General features: G+C 33.1%; 3 protein-coding genes across 3 annotated transcripts; 1 reads left to right on the top strand and 2 right to left on the bottom strand.

The window, feature by feature from the left end:
- The first annotated feature begins 2,444 nt into the window (after positions 1-2,444).
- LOC111712998 (protein obstructor-E) lies at positions 2,445-7,373 on the top strand. The gene is made up of 4 exons (XM_023487775.1): positions 2,445-2,629; positions 3,545-3,741; positions 6,183-6,358; positions 6,423-7,373. The coding sequence occupies exons 1-4, from the start codon at positions 2,500-2,502 to the stop codon at positions 6,583-6,585; spliced, it is 666 nt and encodes a 221-aa protein (XP_023343543.1). The 5' UTR covers positions 2,445-2,499; the 3' UTR covers positions 6,586-7,373.
- Positions 7,374-9,999: 2,626 nt separating this feature from the next.
- LOC111712990 (extensin) lies at positions 10,000-15,769 on the bottom strand. The gene is made up of 3 exons (XM_023487765.1): positions 15,690-15,769; positions 13,647-14,569; positions 10,000-13,237 (listed from the first exon to the last, which is right to left on the bottom strand). The coding sequence occupies exons 2-3, from the start codon at positions 14,546-14,548 to the stop codon at positions 13,129-13,131; spliced, it is 1,011 nt and encodes a 336-aa protein (XP_023343533.1). The 5' UTR covers positions 14,549-14,569; positions 15,690-15,769; the 3' UTR covers positions 10,000-13,128.
- Positions 15,770-20,200: 4,431 nt separating this feature from the next.
- On the bottom strand, positions 20,201-21,197 carry LOC111712861 (DNA-directed RNA polymerase II subunit RPB1-like). The gene is made up of 2 exons (XM_023487610.1): positions 21,055-21,197; positions 20,201-20,978 (listed from the first exon to the last, which is right to left on the bottom strand). Exons 1-2 carry the CDS (start codon positions 21,195-21,197, stop codon positions 20,201-20,203), a joined length of 921 nt encoding a protein of 306 aa, XP_023343378.1.
- Between the last annotated feature and the right edge of the window lie 1,108 nt (positions 21,198-22,305).

The following is a 22,305-nucleotide window of genomic DNA, read 5'->3' as shown; positions in this document are numbered from 1 at the left end:
TCTATACATTTTCATTCAAAATGCATATGCCGAGAAAAAAGTATAAAAGGAAAAAGGCTTACAAATTATGTTTAATAGGTCAAACTGTGATCGAAAGTCACAGCTTTCTGGAATATTGACAGAACCGTTAAATTCACGTGGGCAGGGATCAACAACTAGGAATAACTTAAAATCAACATAAAATACATGCATATTTGATAATTCAGTAGAAACCGTTCATGGGTCCTATCGTTGCATGATCCAAACCAGTATAAGGATTTACTGGTTAGTTTATTTGTACCTATTACACATGTACTTGTACCAGCCTGTCTAGTAAGACATGTGTTTAGTGAACCCAGATCGTTTTATACAGCAAATGTAGACTGGTTAAGTATATGTGACCCCTAATTCAATATCTAGTAGTTTACTATTAACGGACTATACTAAATAGATTATCAATCACTATTTCTTACAGTGATATAAGTGCAATTTTGTGTTCTTATTTCTGTTTTTACACTTTTTTATTTATTCTTGGAAAACACGTCAGCTAATGAGAGAAAATGTTGTCTTCCTTGTTATATTTGACACTTGTGATGTCAAGTATAATTGGTTCATTTCTCTGTTGCCATCTATTGTACTTGATAATCTAAACTATCAAATATCACAATTGAAAGTTTGTTCTGAACTACTAAATATGAATATCAAAGAACATCTAATAAAATGACTCAAAAGATAAGGTTTAATAGAGAATAAAGATAAGGTTCTTTATCACTGTATTTTACAAACAAGTATATTCTATAAATTACACAATTTTTATTGATTGGCCGTCTCGTTGATCCGTGCAGCTGTACCTCACAATTCTGATGTTTCTTCCAGAGAGGATTGAGACTCACAGAGTAAGTATTTAAGTTTCCACTAAGTAATCGAACGTGTACTGTATAACCTAACAATGTTTGCTCTTATCTGTAAAATATTCCGTCACACGTCAATATAGTATAAACCTGGTATTTATTTCTTCATTTGGAAAATTACAAAAAGGTAAATTATGATCCAGGTTGTTCATTTCTAGTCTAGCCCCAGTGCTTTTAACAGAAGCATTTACCTTAACAAAAACGAAAAAACATTCAAAAGTTTGTTTTATGTTTAATTTGACATTTTGTCATTCAAACATGTATGTAAACATACATAAAGGTTATGTTTATTAAGTTTAATTTGAACTTATGTTTATTATGTTTTGTAAACATTTAAAAATATTATGTTTAACAAGCTTAATTTAAACTTTTGTTTATTATGTTTTTAAGGCATACATAAAGGTTATGTTCATTAAGTTCAATATAAACTTATGTTTATTATATTTTCTAAACATACATAAAGGTTTTGTTTATTAAGTTCAATTTAAACTTATGTTTATTATGTTTTGTAAGCATGCATAAAGGTTATGTTTATTAAGCTCAATTTAAACTTATGTTTATTATATTTTGTAAATATGCATAAAGGTTACGTTCATTAAGTTCAATGTTCGAAGTTCACTTTAAACTTGTGTTTATGTTGATTTATAAAGCTGTGTTTGTTATTGTTATGTTTATTTAAAGGTTGTGTTTACTAAGTATATATAAAGGTTGTGTTTACTAAGTATATGAAAAGGTTGAGTTACTAAGTATATAAAAGGCTGTGTGTACTAAGTATATAAAAAGGCTGTGTGTACTAAGTATATAAAAAGGTTGTGTTTACTAAGTATTTATAAAGGTTGTGTTTACTAAGTATATATAAAGGTTGTGTTTATTAAGTATATGAAAAGGTTGTGTTTACTAAGTATATAAAGGTTGTGTTTATTAAGTATAAAAAAGGCTGTGTTTTCTAAGTATATATAAAGGTTGAGTTACTAAGTATATAAAGGTTGTGTTTACTAAGTATATAAAAAGGCTGTGTGTACTAAGTATATATAAAGGTTGTGTTTACTAAGTATATATAAAGGTTGTGTTTACTAAGTATATATAAAGGTTGTGTTTACTAAGTATATATAAAAGTTGTGTTTACTAAGTATATATAAAGGTTGTGTTTACTAAGTATATAAAGGTTGTGTTTACTAAGTATATAAAAGTTGTGTTCACTAAGTATATAAAGGTTGTGTTTACTAAGTATATAAAGGTTGTGTTTACTAAGTATATAAAAAGGCTGTGTTCTATATTTACAAGCTGACATTATGCACTCCTGACCTTTTCTCATGGTTTTGTTAAGCTCAATTGTCGGAGCACATGCGCCCCAAGCTTCAACACTTCCTTGTACAAGGTTCATACACTTCTCTCTAACCCACTTTTCGTCCTAGCAAGGGAGGTATAATCTTTACGTAATATTAGTCCCAGGATTCCTGGACCCTGTATCCAGATAATTACTACCCTATCAAACCTGAATAGTTTTCATACAATACGCCATTTCATGGTTTAAAATGAAACCGAACTGGGTGGAGCCAACACCCTGATTCAATTCACTAGGCCCTCAGTCTTTACAGAGATAGGAAGCATGGAACTACTGATAATTTTATCTATTCTTGGTGCTTCAACAGCACAGTACACAGAGTGCCCTGAATCCTACGGAGTTCAAAGCTATCCTCATGAGACTTATTGTGATAAGTTTTATTTGTGTGTAAACGGTAATTAATAAGGATTAAAGTTGGGGTTAAATTTCATTTAATCCTTTTTTTACGAACAAATTTATTTAAAAATAAGTTTTTGCGAAATTTTGTTGTGCGCTAAGGAAATTTTTTGGGGGTGAATTCCTCGTTAAGACAGTTCATTTCTTACAAAGTACACTTTGAACATTAATTTAGAAAGTACAGTGGCGTGAATTTCAGATATCATGACTTCGACTTCCTAATACACTTACATAAATACTTACGATACTGACATAAATACTGATACTAACGATACTGACATAAATACTGATACTAACGATACTAACATAAATACTGATACTAACGATACTGACATAGATACTATTACTAGAGGTACTGAAATAAATACTGATACTAACGATACTGACATTAATACTGATACCAACGATACTGACATAAATACTGATACTAACGATACTGACATAAATACTGATACTAACGATACTGACATAAATACTGATACTAACGATATTGACATAAATACTGATATAACGGTACTGACACAAATACTAATACTAACGATACTGAAATAAATACTGACACTAAAGGCACCGACATTAATATGTAAATCCCGTATGCAAATGATACTGACATAAAAGTTCGAGAACCTGATACGGGAATAAAAGTTTGAGCACCTATTTCCGACATAAAAGTTCGAGAACATGACACTGACATACACGTTCGAGTACCTGATAACATACATAAGATAGTTCGAGCACCTGATGTTGACTTAAAAGTTCGAGTAAATAATTTTATCATACCCAATACTATCATAGCTTCAGATAAATAGGAGATACAAACATATTCAATATTTAGTTTTTAATACCTGAAAAATGCTTTTAAAAGGGCACGGACCGCTGCGAATTCCTTCTCTATAAACATTGTAATATTCAGGAACTAGAACGGAGGAGAGCTGTGAGAATGGTTTAGTGTTTGATGGACACGGATATGTGCACAACCACTGTAACTATAACTGGGCAGTAGACTGTGGTAAGAGAGTTTATGATGATACTCCGATCTCTTCTCCGGGTTGCCTGTATCAGTACGGAATATATCCTGTAGGAGAAGGATGTCAGACTACTTTCTTCAAGGTGAATATATTTAGGAATACTAGTAGTACTTATACAGAAATACTAGCAGTACATATAGGAATATAAGCAGGACATATACAGGAATACTAGCAGTACATATGCAGGAATACTAGCAGTACGTATAAAGGAAAAATAGCATTAAAGTACGGATATAATAGCAGTACATATACAGGAATACTAGCAGTACGTATACAGGAATACTAGCAGTACGTATACAGAAATACTAGCAGTACATAAACAGTAATACTAGCAGTACATATACAGAAATACTAGCAGGACATACACAGTAATACTAGCAGTACATATACAGTAATACTAGCAGTACTTAAACAGAAACACTAGCAGTACATATAGGAATATAAGCAGGACATATACAGGAATACTAGCAGTACATATACAGGAATACTAGCAGTACTTATACATGAATACTAGCAGTACATATACAGTAATACTAGCAGTACATATACAGAAATACTAGCAGGACATATACAGGAATACTAGCAGTACTTATACATGAATACTAGCAGTTCGTATACAGGAATACTAGCAGTACATATACAGAAATACTAGCAGTACATATACAGGAATACTAGCAGTTCGTATACAGTAATATAAGCAGGACATATACAGGAATACTAGCAGTACATATACAGGAATACCTTCAGTACGTATAAAGGAATAATAGCATTAAAGTACAGATATAATAGCAGTACATATACAGGAATACTAGCAGTACGTATACAGGAATACTAGCCGTACATATACAGAAATACTAGCAGTTCGTATACAGGAATATAAGCAGGACATATACAGGAATACTAGCAGTTCGTATACAGGAATACTAGCAGTAATTATACAGGAATCTAAGCATTAAAAATACAGAAATACTAGCAGTACATATACAGGAATACTAGCAGTTCGTATACAGGAATACTAGCAGGACATATACAGGAATACTAGCAGTACATATACATGAATATAAGCATTACAAATACAGAAATACTAGCAGTACATATACATGAATATAAGCAGTACATATACAGGAATACTAGCAGTAATTTTACAGGAATATAAGCATTACAAATACAGGAATACTAGCAGTAAATATACAGGAATATAAGCATTACAAATACAGAAATACTAGCAGTACATATACAGGAATATAAGCATTACAAATACAGAAATATTAGCAGTACATATACAGGAATACTAGCAGGACATATACAGGAATATAAGCATTACAAATACAGAAATATTAGCAGTACATATACAGGAATACTAGCAGTACTTATACAGGAATATAAGCATTACAAATACAGAAATACTAGCAGTACATATACAGGAATACTAGCAGGACATATACAGGAATACTAGCAGTACATATACAGGGATACTAGCAGTACATATACAGGAATACTAGCAGTACATATACAGGTATACTAAAAGTACATAAACAAGAACATGATTAAAGAAAAGCGAAGAATGATCAACACATACTTGTTTATGCATATTATTTCGTGTGAACAAGGGAGGGGTATTAAGTTGATATCCTGACAAGTATAATATTATGTAATAATCTTGTCAAAACTTATGAAATGTCAAACCTGACGTATCAATTATGTTTTGAACGTGTACAGGTTAGAGGGGAGGGGGGAGGTGGGAACAAACTAATAATTTGGATAATATTTGGGTTCAACACTTCTCTCTATACAGTATTCATATAATATACTCAACACAGCTATGCACTCTAACTTTTTATTTTCCTAATTTTCCATTTTTTCATTTTTACATTCTTCAAAATCTTTTTCTTACTTTTACAATTTTCCTCCCATTTATTTTCCACACTTTCATTGTTCTGATTCTATTCTTTTCTTTGGTTTGATCATTGTTCTGATTCTATTCTTTTCTTTGGTTTGATCATTGTTCTGATTNATTCTGTTCTTTTCCTCTTATACTTTGGTTTGATCATTGTTTTCATTCTGTTCTTTTCCTCTTATATGCTCAAAGATTAGAATGAATATCAAGGAGTGGTGGAAGTCGACCTTTAGTTTAATGAGAAGTTGTTTAACTAGTTATACTCAGTTCAACTAGTGATCACTATTTATCTAATGTTATCTATTGTGGTGTCATAATTCCCATCTTCTCTCTCAGATGCGCGCTCCCACTTTTCATTTTACATTCATCCTAACATTTTATTTTCTCGAATATTTTTATCTTTAAATGATTTTATCTTGTACACCAAAGGAATTGATAATCTTTGTAACATTATAGTGAAAACCTTTGATATTTCAAACTTGTATTATTTGATTTTACAAAATTCATAGTCTGAAATATCTGAGGTCTACGATATTGGGTTGCAAAGAAATTATGATATCATAATTTGTGGTAAAGACTCAATTTCTTAAGATAAATCATTATCTAATAAAGATTAATATATTTAGTGTGCAGCAGGAGTAGCCTACGAGACTCCCTGCCAGAAAGGATTAGCTTACTCCCCTGAACTCCACGTCTGCAACTACCCAGATCAGACACCTTACTGTGAGAAGCAGAGCGAGGGCGTGGTCGGATTCAAGTGCCCCGCCCCTCATGAGCTTCCTCCTAATGCTGTTGCCAGAAGGTAAGTTTTAAAAGTTAAAAGTCACATTTAAAAAAACAAAAATACTTAAACCTTGAATATTTAGGTTCCTGCCCTACCCTAGATTCCCCCTACCCGGAGATGAGAGCGCGTATATTGTTTGTGTCGGAGATAGTCCCAGGATTCACTACTGTGGAGACAACAGTATCTTTGATGATCAGACACTCACCTGTCTCTACTATGACGAGAAAACAAAACCATATTTTTAAACAACGCTGCTTAAACCAAACTATCTGCTCCGAACCCAACAATGTTTTTCTAATCTTTAATTCTTACCGAATCCCAATCCAACATGTCTAGAGAAAAAAAACCCAAATCACAGTATTTCAACATCTTATTCAAGCCAAGCTAAATTTCCTCCCCTCTCTTCCAATACTAGTCTTCTCCCTCTTCCATCCCTGATCTTCTCTATCCAACATGATCCTGAAAATCTTCTCCCTCTTCCAACCCTCCACTTTTTTACCCAACCTAATCCTGACAATCTTGTCATCCAATCCTAATCTTCTCAATCCAACCTGATCCTGGCAATCTTCTCCCTCTTCCAACCCTGATCTTCTCTACCCCACTATAGTCTTCAACCTCTTCTAATCCTAATCTTCTCTACCCCACTATAGTCTTCAACCTCTTCCAATCCTAATCTTCTCTATCCAACCTTAATCTTCTCTCTCTTCCAATCCTGATCTTCTCTACCCCACTAAAATCTTCAACCTCTTCCAATCCTAATCTTCTCTATCCAATCTGATCCTGGCAATCTTCTCCCTCTTTCAACCCTAATCTTCTCTATCCAACCTTAATCTTCTCTCTCTTCCACCCTGATCTTCTCTATCCCACCATAATCTTCAACCTCTTCCAACACTAATCTTCTTTATGAAACCTCAACCAATCCTGCAAATCTTCTCTATCCAACTTTCTCCTTTTCAAAATCTATATTGTTTATTTATTTATTATTTATTATATAAATCAGCTGACAGTATTGCCAATAAAAATAAATATTTATTCTTTTGTTTTTGAAGTTTAGAATATATTATTATATTATATAGGGTTTAACACAGACTTCTAAGTAGCTAAGCCGTAATTAATATTCATTGAAGGACAAATATACAAGGAACCTGGTCCCTAAGTATTTCTTTCGACTAATTTTTTACTAAAATTTAGCTGGAAATTTTGTTTTTCTATGACTTATTAACAACTCCGTACAGATTTTAGGCTCTCTCCCGAGATCCACCCTTCCCTGTTATGTTATCTAGGCATTATGTTATTTAGGCATTCACGAATCTAGGCATTGTGTTATATAGGCATTATGAACAAGGCGTTCAGAAATCTAGGCATATTGTAAGCTAGGCATTAAGAAATCTAGGCATAATGTTATCTAGGCATTCAGAAACTAGACATTCACGAATTAGACATTTACGTAATAGGTATTCGCAAATCGCAACCTAGGCATAATATTACTGAGATATTTGAGAAAATTATCAAGAACGTATTTATTCATGATTTCTTTATGAGATCAGAGATACATACCATAATAGATGTATAATCTCCTTAAACTACGAGATATAGCTTAGTGCATTTTAAAAGATGCTGAAGTTGCAGAACTTATGTGTCTTGAATCTATGGATCAATATAATTGATCTCCATCTTATTCAGATCTATGGATCAATAATTGATCTCCATCTTATACAGATCTATGGATCAATAATTGATCTCCATCTTATTCAGATCTATGGATCAATAATTGATCTTCATCTTATACAGATCTATAGATCAATAATTGATCTCCATCTTGAACAGATCTATGGATCAATAATTGACCTCCATCTTATACAAATCTATGGATTCATTTTATTCCTCTTCGATATCCCGTGATGGGTATTTATTATCCAGATCGGGAAATTAAAAAATCTTGTCTTCAAGTGACAACTTAAATTAAGAGATTAAGCATAATATTCCTCAAACATTGGATATTGAGATCAAGGGTAAAAATATCCAAGCAAAAATTCCGATCCTGGAATTTTCAAAGTGTGGTCTGCATGTTACACTCTAATCTAAGCTTTTGGTGCATACTGCAGTGATCTGCAGTACAATGACCGAATGAAAAGTGGGGTTTAGCGGAGAGTGGAATATGTAACCTTAAAAATTGATTTAGTTAGAATTTTAAGTTATTCTTCTAATGAATAAGTTGAGAACATTAACCTAATCAAAAATTAAAAAGCAAATTTTTAAAGAACTATTCAGGATTATTCATCGATATCATCAAAATTTCCAATGTCTTTTTCGTAAAATGAAAGATCGAACACATTTTTCATTTCTTTCCTTTTCATTGAAACGGCGCCGAAGTGCTTCTCAACAATAGTCATGATATCAACATTTTGTTTAAAATTTTTATATTTCTTATTCAAACTGATTTGTCATAAAGTTTAGTTCATATAACTTCGATATAATAGTCGGATGATAAAAATGCCATATTTCAATTTATGCGACATTTATAAACCCGTGAAAAAATGTTAAGATTAGAATATTTGAATTAAAATTTGTCAGAAGGGCTGTTTACCTAAATTGATCTTTTGTCTGATTTTGTATGAATACTTTGACATTTTACTCCCATTAACAATCTATAAAAGTCTTATCATAACGGTTCAGGCTTAGTGAAACAGAAGACGACATTTTAAATATATTTATCATACATTATTGTCCTGATTTTTTTTGCTTTAAACAGTGTTCATATACACATATACACATTCAACAACTTTTAGTAAAACAGAAATTTATCAAAACAGAGAACACAAGTTTTGTTTGGGTTTGCGCTAAATCTACTAAAATTGATATCCCCCATGGCACCGACTGGCTATAAAAAATGCAAATGCAAATGCAAATATAGATAACCTAATGTCGTCTCCCTATAAATGTCAGATAACTGTTCAAAATACATATTTATGGGCTTAAGAATAAAACTATTCAGTTCTGACATATTTAACATAAGAATTTGTATTTGTTTTTCAGCTTAAAATTTCTGGTAATAACATCATGGATGAAAAAATTCAAACATTTAAAATGATGATTGTCAATTGAGCTTCATACCTACCCACTAGAGATGAGAATTTGGGATCAAAGAGATGAGTTTTCTGCAGAATTGTCTCTGAAGTCTCATCCTCTATACCTGCCTTACTGAAACCAGTGATGTGCAATAAGTTCGTTTTTTTATGGGGATTTGGACTTTTTAAGAGGTTCCACACAAATCTAAGAAGTTTTTCTAATTTTGAATTTATTTATTCTAAAATATTTGCTCTTCTTAAATTTACACCAAATTTTCACCATTAGAAAAAAAAAATGCTAAAAAACGAACATTTTTCAAAGATACTTTTTTCAGAGAATAAAAATATTGAAACGTTTGATAAAAGCAAACTTTAACAGAAGACAGTTTTGAAATGTTGAAAGTTTTATCAATAGTTTTAAGAAACGAACCAAAACAATGAACAACCCTAACTATAATCAGTCCTGTGTTGATTTTGTCCGATAAATGGTAGCAAACTAAAAAAGTATTTTTTGTACAACTTCCAACAGTTTTTAAAATCATCATTATTGGATTCCTGCTTTGAGGAAAAGAAGTTTTTAAAGAAACAACAAACCCTCATTATTTATTAAGATTTGTTGATAACATTTTATTGCCATTTTTGTGTTGCGAGTTCTAGAGTTTTAAACAATTAATTTTCTTGAACATTAAGGTTTACTCTAGAGCTAGAATAAATACAAAGGTACCCACAAAAGATGAGAATTTAATGACGACCTACACTTCATTAAAAAACTATTTAAATGTTACAAGGAACCAAGTGCAGTCGTCTCTGAAGTCTTATACTTTATGGGTTTCTCTGTATATCAAGGTGTACTGACTCAGGTTTTGGAACGGAACTGTTTTGTCAAGACGTTAATATTCTAGCCCTAGGTTAAACAAAACTAAACTTTAACGTTCAAGGATTCAATACTGATTACTGGATCTATGTCTTTACTAGATTACATCATTATAATATCTTATAGACACCACAATGTTTTAATAAATCTACTAATTATAATACCAGTTAGATGAGAGCGTGCACATTTTCTGAGTAGCTTTAAACCTTCTCAATTCAGAACTGAGCTACTCATCATAGCACTTGCTAGAATGTATAAATGCCCTCAACTGACTGCTACTTCAATGAGTAGGTATATTTCAAACAATTTACACAGTCTACCTACATACATATAGAACCAATTATAGATCCTAAATATGTAGACTAGATCACATAATCGTAAAAACTTTGAATAAATTACATAAATTACACACATTTTATGTCCTACATAAAGCCGATTACATAAACATAACCAGAAATAGGTCTATACAACCTACAGAGAGTATGTTTTACATAAATAAAACTAAAAAGTAATTACATCCATTTCAGTTAAGATTTGATTACATAAACAGGAAGAAGAGAAGAGGATCTACTGAGATAATTTTACGTTATGCACAGATCGAAATAACAGCAGAAAACAGGTTTTGCTGATACTTGGATACAGAATAACAGCAGAAAACAGGTTCTGCTGATCCTTGGATACGGAATAACAGCAGGAAACAGGTTCTGCTGATCCTTGGATACGGAATAACAGCAGGAAACAGGTTCTGCTAAGGTTTGATTACTGTATTACAGCAAAAAAAGGGTTCTTCTCAGATTTGATTACGGAATTAAAGCAGAAAACAGATTCTGCTGAGATTTGATTACCTACAGCAGAAAACAAGTTCTGCTGGGATTCGATCACGGATATAAAGCAGAAAACAGGTTCTGCTTAATCGAATGACTGAGACATGGCAAAAAGAGTGTTCTGCTTAAATGCAATATGGAAAATGCAGCAGATTAAGCGCAGGTAGTGTTGCTCAGTAAGATCAAGTTAAAACAACAAATTCATGAATAAGATTCTACTAGTAATAGGTTAAACAATAAATTAACAAATGCTGCAGGTTTTTCAACTATGTACAAACAAACAAATAACAGAATGTCAATTTAGGTTGTTTGTGACTAGACTGTTCAGTGTTCATGTACGAATTTGTGGATTTGAATTAACAAATTGTTCAGTCCTGTCTTAATCCTTGACTTTGCTTGTTAATGAAGAAAATATGAACATGATTCATATTTCCAATGTTAGAATTAATGACATATAAACACTGAAGGATGTTTAAAAAATTGCAAATATGAGGGTTTATGTTTTACAAATTTGAAATGAAGGTTTCACAACATGAAGGTTGCGGAGTATATCTATCTTAGATTCATCTTCTTTCCTCCTTCCGGTTCATATCTCGGGATATCTTCACAGGGTGGATCAGTTAGTAATGGAGTTATTAATGGATCAGGTTGGATTCAGACAGATTGACTTTAGTTCAGCTTATTTAGTCAGATTTTTTAGATCAGGACGTTTATTGTTTAATCACTGTGAACAGGAATTGAGTCTTTGCCACAATCTCAAATTTACTAATCCGGTTGCAACCTGATAGTGCAAACTATTGATATTTCAAACTTAGACTTGTTGCTGTAAATATGACAGACATTCATAGTTTGAAATATCTAAGGTTTACTACTTTGGGTTGTATAGATATAAAGATAAGAAAATCCGATTTTGTCATGATCAATTAATTTGTTTATGAAGTTTATATAGTGGTTCTTTGACTAGAATAAGAACTGATTGATCAAGATCAAACCTGTCAGATAAAAACGGATTTAATTTATCTGGGTTTAAAGTTCAGACTGAAATTCTTATATTGTTTTGAGCAAATCGAATTGATTAGAATTGACTGATCAGGCCTAATTGATTAGAATCGTCTGATCAGGCCTAATTTATTAGAATTTTCTGATCAGGCCTAATTGATTAGAATTGTCTTATTAGGCCTAATTGATTAGAATTGTCTTATTAGGCCTAATTGGTTAGTATTGTTTGATCAGGCCTAATTGATTAGAATTGTCTGATCAGGCCTAATTGATTAGAATTGTCTGATCAGGTCTAATTGATTAGAACTGTCTGATCAGGTCTAATTGATTAGAATTGTCTTATCAGGCCTAATTGATTAGAATTGTCTTATCAGGTCTAATTGATAAGAATTGTCTGATCAGGCCTAATTGATAAGAATTGTCTGATCAGGTCTAATTGATTAGAACTGTCTGATCAGGTCTAATTGATTAGAATTGTCTTATCAGGTCTAATTGATAAGAATTGTCTGATCAGGCCTAATTGATTAGAATTGTCTTATCAGGCCTAATTGATAAGAATTGTCTGATCAGGCCTAATTGGTTAGTATTGTCTGATCAGGCATGATTGGTTAGTATTGTTTGATCAGGCCTAATTGATTAGAATTGTCTGATCAGGTCTAATTGATTAGAACTGTCTGATCAGGTCTAATTGATTAGAATTGTCTTATCAGGCCTAATTGATAAGAATTGTCTGATCAGGCCTAATTGGTTAGTATTATCTGATCAGGCATGATTGGTTAGTATTGTCTCATCAGGCCTAATTGATTAGAATTGTCTGATCAGGCCTAATTGGTTAGTATTGTCTTGTTCGGACGGATTGAACTGAATAGTTTCACCAGGATGGATTGAACAGAACTGTTGCACATTAATGATGATCATCATTGGTTGATCTAGATGGTTTAATCAATTTGGATCGAGAAAAATCATTTGACCGAGACGGATTGACGGATTGACCAAAAGATCTGATGAGGACAGTTTTTTCTCCTAGTGAGTTTCTATGAAGGCTCCGTTATAACAAGCACAGGAACTCGGAAGTTTGAAGAGAGCCATGGAGAAGGGGAAATAATGATCATATGGATCATACACTAGAAACCTTAAAATTGGAGGGACATTAGTTAATGACCATTTAAATTATTTATAGTAGGAATTTTATTTAAACCCTTATATATGCATAACTGTTAAAAGAAATATAGAACTCACCGAATGTATTTCGAAACAATATGTTCATAATTCTTAATAAAATGTTTATAATTTTGAACAAAATGTTCATAACTTTAAACAAAATGCTCATAATTTCGAACAAAATGCTCATAATTTCGAACAAAATGTCCACAACTTTAAACAAAATGTTCATAATCTCGAACAAAATGTTCATAATTTTGATAATACAAACAAAATATTAGGGTTTCTTCTAACAGCGAGGATATTTAATTTTGTTGGAAGTTTTTTCGGTATTTTAGTTGATGTATACATGTAGATATTTGATATTATACTTGGTTTACCTGTGATAGATAGATTTCTGAACACACTTGGTTGGATAACAGTCTGGAACAAGAGGACAAGATGAACCAGCAGTCTCACATTCCTCTACTCGACCAGTCTGGGTTAAAGTTTCATAGTGAGCTTTTACTCCGTTCACAATAATCCTCCATTTTCCTTCTGAATCCTGAGCTCGAAGAGGCATCATGTATTCAGTTCTAGACGGACAGAGATAGGTTTCCTGGGGTAGCTCAACCAACCGGTCTACACTATTCTCAGTGTTTGCTAGAACATCCTTATACAGGGTTGCTACTCCAACATAGTTGTACTCAATAGCATGAGCGATATCATGGGACGGATACTCAGGGTCTTCGAGACACCAGGACTTGGTGGTGTTCTTACTGCAGGCTGGAGGGCCGTCATACTGTGGGTTATGTTTTGCAGGAGCATGATGATAGGGAGCTGGAGAGGGCTGGTAGGGAGTCGGAGAAGGATGATAGGGAGCAGGGTTTGGATGGTATGCAGCAGGGGTTGGATGATAAGGAGCATGAGTCGGATGGTATGGAGAAGGAGTTGGATGGTAAAGAGGAGGGGATTGACGATAAGAAGCAAGATTTGGGTGATGTGGAGCTGCATAACCTGGAGCTGGAGTATATCCGTATCCTGCATCTGAAGGAGGATAAGGATAGGATGAGGGAGAGTATGCAGGAGAATGGGGTGGAGAATAGGGATGCGGAGCAGGAGTGTATCCATATCTGTGAGGATCTAGCTGATGAGCAGGTATTTGTGGACCTTGTGTTAGAGCATACTGGGGAGGTGGGGGAGGAGGTATATATGGAGAAGAATGGTATGGAGCAGGAGGATCAGGTTTGTAAGGAGGAGAAGGAGGAGTTTCATCAAGAACCTCGGGACTGCCATTAATCATAAGAGTTCCTGACAGCAAAACCTGAAGAAAAATTTTTTAGATGTTTTGATCTTGAAACTTTAGAAACTGTTCTAAAATTAAATCAGATCATCAACTATATATTAAGAAAAATATGCAGATATCTGGTCTATGTAAGGATGACAGGAGAGGATAAATGAAGTGTGTTTGTGTGTGAACAAATCACCAAAATATCCCATATTTGCCTCGGTTATGGTCACTTTTAACCATCTCAGGTCTCAGAAAAATACATTACACGACATCAGTTTATACTCTTCAAGGTGTTAAACCTAGATCTATAGACAGGGAAAAGTATAGATATATTTATATAACAAGGAATGGTATACTAACGACCATGTAGTGATACTAATATACTAGAAAAAGAGTAAGGACGTATACTAAATATACTGGATGTGGAGTAAGGACGTATACTAAATATAACGGATATTAAGTGAGGACGGATACTAATTATACTGGATATGGAGTAAGGACGGACACTAAATACAAAATATACTTGATATGAAGTAAGGACCAAAACTTATTATACTATATACGGAGTAAGGACGAATACTAAATATACTTGATATGAAATAAGGACGGATACGTATTTACTGGATACGGATTAATTAAGTAGAATGGATATGGAGTAAAGACGGACACTAAATATTATGAATATGGAGTAAGGACGTATACTAAATATAACGGATATTAAGTGAGGACGGATACTAAATTTACTGGATATGGAGTAAGGACGAATACTTATTAAACTAGATACGGAGAAAGGACTTATACTAAATATACTGGATATGGAGTAATTGACGTATACTAAATATACTGGATATGGAGTAAGGACGGATACTAAATATACTGGATATGAAGTAAGGACGGATACTAAATATACTGGATATGAAGTAAGGACGGATACTAATTATACTGGATATGGAGTAAGGACGGATACTAAATATACTGGATATTAAGTAAGGACGGATACTAAATATACTGGATATGGAGTAAGGACGGATACTAAATATACTGGATATTAAGTAAGGACGGATACTAATTATACTGGATATGGAGTAAGGACGGATACTAAATATACTGGATATGAAGTAAATATACTAGAGTGTACAGAGTAAGCATGAACCTGGATTAGTATTCAGGAGGAGGGTTGAGAGTAGGGAATAAAATATGTGTTACTTTGCTCCTCTCTCTACTACGGTAAAAGTTTACAAACTGTCGGTAATTAGATCGAGAAATCCACTTTAACTTAGTATCAAACTCAGTCAAGTGAAACTAAACTCAATTTATACTTTTTCTTTTGAAATTCAGATTCCGTTTAACTATCAATACAATTAAATGTTTTAAAAAACATCTTTAGCGCTGTTCATCTTCAAACTTAAATATTTGATTAAATATTTAATAATTTTATAAATGATTACCAGCAGTTGTTTTACTTCTATCTGTTTGCCTGTTCTTTGGGTTGTGTCCAATAAAAGCCAAAAGGGCTCATAAATATTTTTTTATAGGCTTCATGTAAACTTAGGTAAAGTTTATGTCCGGTCAAAGATGAAAATGTTCCTGAAAATTTTTTAATTTGTAATTCCCAATAAAAAAAACTGGAAAATTCTCAAACTTTTTAACATCATTCTTTTTAAATGTAAGATGGAGATAAACTTGCGAAAAGCAGATAATATTTAATATTATTTAGGGAAACCTGGAAACTTTTTTTTCTGCAAGGATTGGGTTAAAGGAATTAAAAACAGCCCTCGATTTTAAAGATCCGGAACCAGCGATAAAGCATTTACCTTATAACTGAGCATAGATAAGAGATAACCTTTTTCCAGAATAATTAAAATATTCCAGCTGCGACCCTTTTAGAAAGGAGTTCGTGGATTTCTAAAGCATAAAAGCAAAACAATGGCCGATATTATTAGTGTTTTTTTTTGTGATTTGTTAATCTTGATTTTTATATTTCTGTGTAAGGAGGTTTTGTTCAAGAGTTTACAGATACTAAGACAAATTAAATCTTTAATTGTATTGACATATCTCCGGCCTCTCTAACCATTCACAAACATATCTCCGTTCAAATCATTTACAAACTTATCTCCTCTCATACCTAACACAAACATATCCCACTCCAAACTAACATAAATATATCTCCACTCTAACCTAACATAAACATATCTCCACTCCAACCTATCATAAACATATCTCCACTTCAACCTATCATAAATATATCTCCACTCCAACCTAACATAAACATATCTCCCCTCTAACCTAACACAAACATATCTCCACTCCAACCTATCATAAACATATCTCCCCTCCAACCTAACATAAACATATCTTCACTCCAACCTAACATAAACATATCTCCCCTCTAACCTAACAAAAACATATCTCCACTCCAACCTATCATAAACATATCTCCCCTCCAACCTAACATAAACATATCTCCCCTCTAACCTAACACAAACATATCTCCACTCCATCCTATCATAAACATATCTCCACTCCAACCTAACATAAACATATCTCCACTCCAACCTAACACAAACATATCTCCCCTCCAACCTAATACAAACATATCTCCCCTCCAACCAAACACAAACATATATCCTCCCCCCACATGACGCTGGCTTTTACCACTTTCAATTTTCTCCATTTTGATAATTTTCCGTTAATTAATTTAGAAGTTTAGAATAGTTTAAAACTCCTGAAAGAGATTTTAATAATGAATAGTTTAAAGATTTATCAAGAAGTTGCCATTAGCTATTAAACTACAAAAGTACAAGAGTAAAAAGAGATTTGGAAGTTGTATGAGGATATTTTATTAGTATGTACATCGGGAAGTATGTATATACATATATTGATATGAAAGTATGAGAATAGGAAACTTTATTGAAAGGGATGTGCAAGGATATGGAAGTAAATGTAAGTTTAAGAATGTCAATGTCAATGGATAAGAGAAGAATAAGAATATGGATGCCTATGGATAAGGTAAGTATACTAATATGGATGTCATGGATAAGAGAAGTATGCAAATGGATGTCCATGGTTAAAGTATGTAAGAATGTTGATGTTTAGGAATAACAGTGCAAGAGTATGGATGTCTATGGATAAGAGAAGTATAACGAATGGTTGTCGTCAATGGATAAATTAAGTATAAGAATATGATTTAAAATTCAGTGATGTTGATGGACCAAACCTCTGTATAGTAAAAAAGTAGATGTTAGTTCCACATTTATTGAAAATATATTTCGGTCTGGGTTAACCCTCGTCAGTTCTAACGATATAATAACCATCAAAATCGATAAAAAATAAAAAAATATAAAAATCACAAGAATATAAACAAACAAAAAGATTATTCAAAATAAAAATTTGGGCTGTCAAATGGACATAAGGGAAAAGAACTCAGATTATGAGATGGAAATAAGATAATTTGCAAATATTCACTTTCTAAAAAAATGTTTTTAGACATTTATTATTCCTTGAGATTGTTTCTTCACAAAGATTAAAAACAAACTGTGTAGATGTGTGAATATTGAGATGGGGTGGGGGTCGATCTAATTATAACGAACTTTTCCGTGAGTCGGGGGAGGGGGAGGGGGGGGAACGGCTTGTTTGAGGAGGGGGATTTAAAACCTTTTAAAGAATTGGACATAAAAAACTCTTTTTTTAAAAATACTGAATTACAGTTAACAATTAAATAAAACTATTTTTTTCTGTTCATTCCTCTGAGTTCAGTCATAAAATCTCTGATGTATTTAGATTCTCGTACTTCAAGTAAACTTCTTCCGTGGTCCCAAACCTTCTCTAGAACGCTAACTTTTAGATGGTAGAGTTCATGTCCAGGAAGGTTAAAATGTTCTCTTGTAGGCTGGTTTGTATGGAGATTTCTAATGTAACCAATATGTTCTCTCACTCTTTCATCTAAAGATCTTGTTGTTCGTCCTATATATTGTAGTTTACAGTGTTCACATGGTATACAGTAAACTACATTTCTGGTCTTACAGTTGAAAGTTCCATTAATCTCAATCTTCTTGCTGGTATTAGAGGATTGTATAACTGTTCCAGGCTCTATGTAGGGACAAGTTGGGGAATATGGGTGTCTATAGATGAGGGAAGTGTAAGAGTATGAATGTCTATGGATGAGAGAAGTAAAAGAGTATGTATGTCTATGGATAAGGGAAGTATAACAGTATGAATGCCTATAGATAAAGGAAGTGTAAGAATATGGATGTCTATGGATAAGGGAAGTATAGCAGTATGGATGTCTATGGATAAAGAAAGTATAAGAATATGGATGTCTATAGATAAAGGAAGTATAAAAACATGGATATCCATGGATAAAGAAAGTACAAGTATATGGATATCTATAGATAAAGAAAGTGTAGGAATATGGATATCTAATGATGAATGGATATATTATCCGGGATAAATAAGTACATGTTTGCTCCGGCATTGAAACCATCTGGTGTCAGGAACTAGAAACAACAACATCTAACCCTAAGGCTCCAACACGAGAGGTACAGGGTGGCCCGACAAACTTAGGGATTTTAAGATGTTTTGAAAGTAAAAAAATACAAAATTCTTTGAGACATGTGAGTATTGTGAATATCTTCAAAATAAATTGAGTTTTTGCCACAAACTCAAATTATCTATTCGCTATATCTTTACAACCTGATAGTATAAACCTTTGATATTTCAAACTTAGAATATTTGATCTCACAGAATTCATAGTTTGAAATATAAAAGGTCTTCGACATTGGCTCACAAGGATATAGCGAGTAGATAATTTGAATTCAAATTAATAAATTTTTGAACAATTTTCGGTTTAACGATCAAAAATGATTTTTAAAGTGGTAACTTGAAGTAAATGTAAACATAGCGTTAGTAACTTGGGCAACAAGTCCTTCAATAAGTTTTATTCTAAATAAGATTTTGTATATTTATTGGAAGGTTGAATGTAAATAGTTAAGTAAATTTAATTAAACAATTAAAAAATGTATTTTTAGGTCTTCTCCTTAATTTGTTGTTTATTGCTTGATAATATTATTTAATGGATTCTCACGTTAATTTTGAACATTATAGAATTTTCTCCAACCAGATTTTCAGGGATTTATTTCAAGAAAATCTATAATTTTACCTTCGGATTAGTTTTCAGCTCTGCACTGCAATATTGGGGAAAGATAAAAGTTTTTAATGAGACGAAATGACTCAGTTTTTCTTAAACAAGGGATTTTCCAATCTGAATACTTTAGAATTTGAACTGAATTTCAGAAAATGTGAATTTTATACAATTTTAACTCAATGTTGGAGAATCGGAACTAGAGAATCTAAGCTAAATACTGGAGAATCTGAACTGAATACTAGAGAATCTGAACTCAATACTGGAGAATCTGAACTCAATACTGGAGAATCTGAACTCAATACTGGAGAATCTGAACTCAATACTGGAGAATCTGAACTGAATACTGGAGAATCTGAACTCAATACTGGAGAATCTGAACTCAATACTGGAGAATCTGAACTGAATACTGGAGAATCTGAACTGAATACTGGAGAATCTGAACTCAATACTGGAGAATCTGAACTCAATACTGAAGAATCTGAACTCAATACTGGAGAATCTGAACTAAATACTGGAGAATCTTAACTCAATACTGGAGAATCTGAACTAAATACTGGAGAATCTGAACTTAATACTGGAGAATCTGAACTCATTACTGGAGAATCTGAACTCAATATTGGAGAATCTGAACTGAATACTGGAGAATCTGAACTCAGAACTGGAGAATCTGAACTCAATACTGGAGAACCTGAACTCAATACTGGAGAATCTGAACTCAATACTGGATAATCTGAACTCAATACTGGAGAATCTGAACTAAATACTGGAGAATCTGAACTCAATACAGGAGAATCTGAAGTCAATACTGGAGAATCTGAACTGAAAACTGGAGAATCTGGACTGCATATTGGAGAATCTGAACTCAATACTGGAGAATCTGAACTCAATGCTGGAGAATCTGAACTGAATATTGGAGAATCTGAACTCAATACTGGAGAATCTGAACTCAATACTGGAGAATCTGAACTCAATACTGGAGAATCTGAACTCAATACTGGAGAATCTGGACTGAATACTGGAGAATCTGAACTCAATACTGGAGAATTTGAACTCAATACTGGTGAATTTGAACTGAAAACTGGAGAATCTGAACTCATTACTGGAGAATTTGAACTCAATACTGGAGAATCTGAACTCAATACTGGAGAATCTGAACTCAATACTGGAGAATCAGAACTCAATACTGGAGAAACTGAACTCAGCTTGGAGAATCCGAACTCATGAATACAGGAGAATCCGAACTCAATACTGGAGAATCTGAACTCAATACCAGAGAATCTAAACTTAATACTGGAGAATCTGAACACAATACTGGAGAATCTGAACTAAATACTGGAGAATCTGAACTCAATACTGGAGAATCTGAACTCAATACTGGAGAATCTGAACTGAAACTGGAGAATCTGAACTCATTACTGGAGAATCTGAACTGAATATTGGAGAATCGGGACTCAATACTAGAGAATCTGAACTCAATACTGGAGAATCTGAACTGAAAACTGGAGAATCTGAACTCATTACTGGAGAATCTTAACTGAATCCTAGAGAATCTGAACTCAATACTGGAGAATCTGAACTCAATACTGGAGAATCTGAACTCAATACTGGAGAATCTAAACTCAGCTTGGAGAATCCGAACTCATGAATACAGAAGAATCCGAACTCAATACCAGAGAATCTAAACTTAATACTGGAGAATCTAAACTCAATACTGGAGAATCTAAACTCAATAATGGAGAATCTGAACTAAATACTGGAGAATCTAAACTCAATACTGGAGAATCTAAACTCAATACCGGAGAATCTAAACTCAATACTGGAGAATCTGAACTCAATACCGGAGAATCTAAACTCAAATACTGGAGAATCTGAACTCAATACTTGAGAATCTGAATTCATTACAGGAGAATCTAAACTCAATACCGGAGAATCTAAACTCAATACTGGAGAATCTGAACTCAATACTGGAGAATCTAAACTCAATACTGGAGAATCTGAACTCAATATTGGATAAAATGTTAACGCAATGACAGACTATTATGACTGTAAACAATCTGAACCTTGAGAGGTTTGTATCCCAGGAACCGCAACCTTAGGTTTATCTTCTCTTCACACAGATATTTATCTTGTGGAGACGAGTCAACAGTCAAAAGATACAGTGACTTTCAGACATCTAAGAAGTCCAAGGTAGATCTCCAGACTAAATCATTCATAATGTGTAAGCCCATTTCCCTCCCCCATCTCCCCCGTGCTTATGAGGAAGGTGATGCTTATGGGATTTATATGGGTTAGAGAGGTGGGCGAGATAATAATGGATCTCTCTAAAGATTGAAAAATAACGTGAAAAACATGTTTATCCAGGGATTAAAGGTTGTCACACTACTCAAGAGAATAGGATTTCTAACCAGGAAAACTGGGGAAGTAAAAAAAATCACGGATAAAATAATTTGATAAAAAGAATATTAGGATACAAGGATAAAAGGATATATAAGGATAAAGGATACAGCAGACACGATTACAAGGGTACAAGGATACAAGGATACAAGGATACAAGGATACAAGGATACAAGGATACAAGGATACAAGGATACAAGGATACAAGGATACAAGGATACAAGGATACAAG

Source organism: Eurytemora carolleeae, unplaced genomic scaffold, assembly GCF_000591075.1.
Source record: "Eurytemora carolleeae unplaced genomic scaffold, Eaff_2.0 scaffold119, whole genome shotgun sequence".
In the NCBI taxonomy this organism is placed as follows: Eukaryota; Metazoa; Arthropoda; class Copepoda; order Calanoida; family Temoridae; genus Eurytemora; species Eurytemora carolleeae.
The sequence above is the reverse complement of the archived record's forward strand: the minus strand, read 5'-3'. Positions and strand labels throughout refer to the sequence as shown.